This window comes from Capsicum annuum, chromosome 1 (assembly GCF_002878395.1).
Source record: "Capsicum annuum cultivar UCD-10X-F1 chromosome 1, UCD10Xv1.1, whole genome shotgun sequence".
Classification (NCBI taxonomy): domain Eukaryota; kingdom Viridiplantae; phylum Streptophyta; class Magnoliopsida; order Solanales; family Solanaceae; genus Capsicum; species Capsicum annuum.
In genome coordinates, this window is record NC_061111.1 from 43,049,466 (window position 1) to 43,054,954 (window position 5,489).

At 30.3% G+C, this 5,489-nt stretch overlaps 1 protein-coding gene across 1 annotated transcript; it reads left to right on the forward strand.

Moving 5' to 3' along the window:
* The first annotated feature begins 876 nt into the window (after positions 1-876).
* On the forward strand, positions 877-3,391 carry LOC107854280 (LOB domain-containing protein 19). The gene is made up of 2 exons (XM_016699294.2): positions 877-1,411; positions 3,041-3,391. The coding sequence occupies exons 1-2, from the start codon at positions 1,115-1,117 to the stop codon at positions 3,227-3,229; spliced, it is 486 nt and encodes a 161-aa protein (XP_016554780.1). The 5' UTR covers positions 877-1,114; the 3' UTR covers positions 3,230-3,391.
* The last annotated feature ends 2,098 nt before the right edge of the window (positions 3,392-5,489 follow it).

Sequence of the window (5,489 nt, forward strand, 5' to 3'; positions counted from 1 at the left end):
TATTAGCAACAATACAAAGATTATCACATAAATAAGCTAGGTTAAAAACAAAATTGTTTTAAATACACTAAATCAAACAGTGGATAAAAATTAATCTCAATAAAACTAATCCCAGCAACACATGTCAAATTTCAGCATTACAAGTAAACCTCGTTCAATACTAGTCTTATACACCGTACAAAAACGACTCACTATCGTTTGATTGGGAACAAATTATCCCGAAATTAGTTATCTGGGATAAGTTATTCCCAGAGGCGGATTCAGAATTTTAAACTTGTGGGTTTCCAAGGGCTCCTTTCCTGCTACTAAGTTATCCCTTGGTTTAGTCATGGGTTCTCACCTATTAATATTTATAACTTTTGACAATTTTTCTATGTAATTTAAGCCTTATGGTAGCGGGTGTGGGTTCCCGGGAACCCACACCTTCTACTCTACATCCGCCACTGGTTATTCCACCATGTATATGTGATAACTTATTCCATCATTAAGATATAAATGGTGGGATAAATAATCTAGAAACTAACTAATAACTCCAATAAAAAATAAAATAAAAATAATCCTACATTTAATCTGAAATTATTATACTTTATTCATCACATAATACTCCATCCGTTTCATAATAAATGAATTATTGAATTTTGACATACATATTAAGAAAAAACATTAAAGACATAAATTTAACACAACTTTCTATTTTTACCTAAAAAAAAATAAAAAAAATTGACCTTGTAATACCTTTTCAAAAATTAATTGATTGTCAAATTATAAGGGCAAATTTAAAAAAAAATTTAATGATTAACTTATTTTGAAACACCAATAAATATTCCAACAATTTACTTATTCAAAACGGAGAGAGTACTAAATCTTTTGGAAAATATGATTGAATGGAGTAGCATAGCTAACTATCAAGTGACCCACCACCAAAAGGTTGAACATTTTCTCATCTAAAAAAAATCTAAAGTAGAACTGAACTACTTGTAGTAACAAACAGCAACAAGCAGTCCCCACCTACCTTCTATAATTAAATAAATACTCCCTATCTCTCTTTTACAGATCTTTAACTCTTCTTCTCCCTGTTCTTCTTCATTATCATTCCCCATACCCCACAAAATCAATGGAAACAAAAAACATGAGAAGTGGTGGTGGTGGGCCTTGTGGTGCATGCAAGTTTCTCAGAAGGAAGTGTGTGAAGGGTTGTATATTTGCACCTTATTTTGACTCCGAACAAGGCATGGCTCATTTTGCTGCTGTCCATAAGGTGTTTGGAGCTAGCAATGCCTCCAAGTTATTGCTCACCATTCCACCCAACAAACGTCTAGAAACTGTTGTTACTCTTTGTTATGAGGCTCTTGCTAGAGTTAGAGACCCTGTCTATGGCTGTGTTGGTCACATCTTTACCCTTCAGCAACAGGTATTCTTTTCCTACATTTAACAGTAGTCATTTCTACGACATGATCAATGAGTTTAAGTTATATGCGCTCTCAGTATCTCACCTTACCTTTGTGGGATGCAGGTAAATTGTATCTTATTTTTAAGATTATAAATCATGCGCGTCTTAAGAGGTTTAACTGTGGATATAATATATGTTTTGAGTGACTTGATAGTGTTAATATTTTTTATATTAACGATGTATATAACCGAAACTCTTTAAGTTATCAAGCTGTTAGATATCATTTTTATCAAGTTAATTAGTACTAACTAATGCACACCATATGTGTAAACTGTTTTTTTACAAACTAGATCAAAGGAAAAGTTGAACATTTTCTGAAATGCAAAAATATAGCGCAGAAGAGTAGGTTGACTCATTTATGACTCAAATCACTTATTAACTCAGTACATTTTAGCCTATTTGAACCCTACGTACTGACATTAATGATAAAGTTCAAGGCTGAAGAATTATTGAGAATGACTTGAACAATTCCCCCCCCCCCCCCCCCGCACCCCCCCAAACACAAACACAGAGATTGATTAAGCTGACTTGTACTGTTACAGCCCATAGGAAATATAAATTGGACTCATGCAATAGTTGGTTGATACAAAAACAACAACATTTATATCCGGTATATTCCCACAAAGTGTGTCTAAAAAGGATAGAGTGTACGAAGTCCGTATGACTACCTCAAAAGTGATATAAAAAGGTTGTTTTCGATAGATCTTTGGCTCATGACAACAAACATTCAGATGGTTGATGTGGACTTTAATATATAGTGTTTAATTTCTTGCTTGCCGGAGCTAACAAGTAACTTTAATCAACTTTAGCAGCTCGAGAAATATTCAATACATCAATAATTTGACTTGGTTTCCTATTGATTTGATGTCTTTCATGAAAGTCTAAAAAATATTATTAAAAACTATTGAGCGCACGTGATCTTTCTTTTTTCTCTTAACTTAGTCGGATAAAAAAGAAAATTTGGAATTGCTAAATCAGTGACAATATATAGGTATTTATATCTTTGTTTTGTTATATGGGCCACTACAATGAATTAATGAAAAGATAACTAGTTATGTTGAGTACATATATGTAGCTAGCTCTGGAGTTCTCATTGTAACATTACAATGTTCTTTATTTAAAATAAATAGCACACACTGTTTGGACTTTTATAGAGTTCCCTATAAACAAAGAAGGCAAGTATAGAATAGCTATATACTACTTGCAGCAGCTATACATTTTGACTAAAAGTCTGATGGAAATTAGACTTTTTCTGACAGGTAGCTTCTATGCAATTCCACGAAGTATCTTGATCTTATCATTTAGCACATGAATAAGTTTTTAATATATGGGGACTTAGAGATTGAACTAATAGGTAATGTAACCATGGTAGAACAAGGTACCAACTTTAAGGTAATGTATATTTATAAACATATACTAAATCTTTCTCTGGTAGTACTCTACTCGTATACTCCAATATATTAAACATGCGGTTGGAGTTCACATTTTATTTCAAGACATTATGTGCAATCATCAGAGGAAGATTTAAGTGTTTTCAACATATTTGAACATTGATAGTATCTAATTGTTTGGTTTGATATGTGTGTGTAGGCTGTGACATTGCAAGCAGAGTTAGCTTACGTTCAAGCCCGTATTTCCACCCTGCAGCAACACCACCTCCCTATGCCACCAACACAAACACCATCACAGGCAGAAGCATCATCAGTGTGCATCGATCCTTCGATTGATATAACAGACTTATGTAACGTGTTGGATCAACAACTAGACGACTCTATGTGACCCAGATCCACACAGTTAACTAACTGTAACACTTCGTCTCTAGACATGATGACTTATCTAGCTAGATCATCAATCAGTTAGCTAGGTTCAGGGAAGAAAATTATCATGTAGTACTACTCTCTTTTTGTTTATATGTTAAAAACTTCCTCCCCCCCCTCTTTCTCTGCATTTCTCTAATCAATGCTAATTGTGCTTGTTTGTTAAGTAGGGCTTAAATCACTGTAAATGGGCTTTTTCTATATTAGCAAAAAACTGTATGAACTAGGACTCTATTGATGGAACGGTAGAAATAATGGAAATTGGATCAACTAGAGGGATTACAATGGAAAATAGCATATAGGGATAAATCAAGAACGTGCTAACACACCATGCATTATTCTTTCACTTCTCTAACATAACTATATTTTATTGATAGCTACCCTATATACTGTTTGGTCAACTAATTTACGAAGAAGGTTGAAATACACACACTATATACACTATTAGTATATATGTTGTGTATATACTAATGGAAATTGAATCAACGGAAAATAGCAGATAGGGATAAATAGACAGACAGACAGAAAGGGAGGAGGGGGAAGGAGTTGGAATGCGAATCAAGAACGGGCTAACACTATGCATTATTCTCTCACTTTTTCCTTACACATAGTTACCATATATACTGTTTGGCCAACTAATATAAATATACACAATATATACACTATTAGTTTATATGTTGTATATAAGTTTGTGGGTGTATATATTTATTATAAATATACACAATATATACACTATTAGTTTATATGTTGTATATAAGTTTGTGGGTGTATATATTTCTATATAATAGAAGCACTGGTTTCGACTAATGCTTCATCAATTACTATACTATCCCTAATTATTTCGTAAATTACTATATTACCTCTAATTAATTAATATAATTCATTTATATATTAGAATTAATAATATTTTTTTATTATATTACCCCTAATTAATTATTATAAGTCGTTTATATATTAGAATTAATAATATTTAATTTAAAAAATAGATATTTATGATGTTTGTTTCAGCTGTTTTAACCGTGATTTTACTATATCATCCCCAATTAATTATTATAAGTCGTTTATGTATTAAAAAATTAATAATATTTAATTAAAAAATAGATGACATGTCTGCCTATATTACCCCTAATTGCCTCGTGATTTATTATATTATCCATAATTAATGATTATAAGTCATTTATATATTAGAATTAATTAATTATAATAAGTCATTTATATATTAGAATTAATAATATTTAATTAAAAAAGATATTTATAACGTTTGTTTCAGCTGTTTTAATCGTTATTTTACTATATCATCCCTAATTAATCATTATAAGTTATTTATGTATTAAAAATTAATAATATTTAATTAAAAAATAGATGACATATCTGCCTATATTACCCCTAATTTCTCTGTGATTTATTATATCACCCCTAATTAATTATTATAAGTCATTTATATATTAGAATTAATAATATTTTTTTTACTATATTACCCTAATTGATTATTATAAGTCATTTATATATTAGAATTAATAATATTTAATTAAAAAAAAAAGATATTTATGATATTTGTTTCAACTGCTTTAACCGTGATTTTACTATATCATCCCTAATTAATTATTATAAGTCATTTAACTATTAAAAAATTAATAATATTTAATTAACAAAATCAACTGCTTCGTCATTTACTATATTACCCCTAATTGCTTCATGATTTACTATATTACCCCTAATTAATTTATATATTAGAATTAATAATATTTTTTTATTATATTACCCCTAATTAATTATTATAAGTCATTTATATATTAGAATTAATATTATTTAGTTAAAAAATAGATATTTTTGCCGTTTGTTTCAGCTGCTTTAACCTTGATTTTACTATATCATGGCTAATTAATTATTATAAGTCATTTATGTAGTAAAAATTAATAATATTTAATTAAAAAATAGATGACATGTCTGTCTATGGTTTCTACCAGTGCTTCATCTATATTGTCACACCCCTTTTTTCGCTCGTGGCTTCGAGTCGAAGGGTTTTTCCAATTAAAGTGACGGTTTTGAATATGGATTAATTTATTTACAGAGTTGCCACTTGAAATTAAGTTATGGTGTTCCAAGTCACCTTTTTGAATCCTTAATCAAAAGGAAATGACTCTTTGTTGGGCTGCGAAAACAGAAGACCGGATAAGAAATTCTGTTGACCGAGGGAAAGGTGTGAGGCACCCCTTGAGTCC

What these genes read in the sequence shown, in the direction of transcription:
- LOC107854280 (XM_016699294.2), top strand. Translation starts at nt 1,115, where the DNA reads ATGGAAACAAAAAACATGAGAAGTGGTGGTGGTGGGCCTTGTGGTGCA. An exon ending in TCTTTACCCTTCAGCAACAG is followed by an intron (nt 1,412 to 3,040) that starts GTATTCTTTTCC and finishes ATGTGTGTGTAG; the next exon opens with GCTGTGACATTGCAAGCAGA.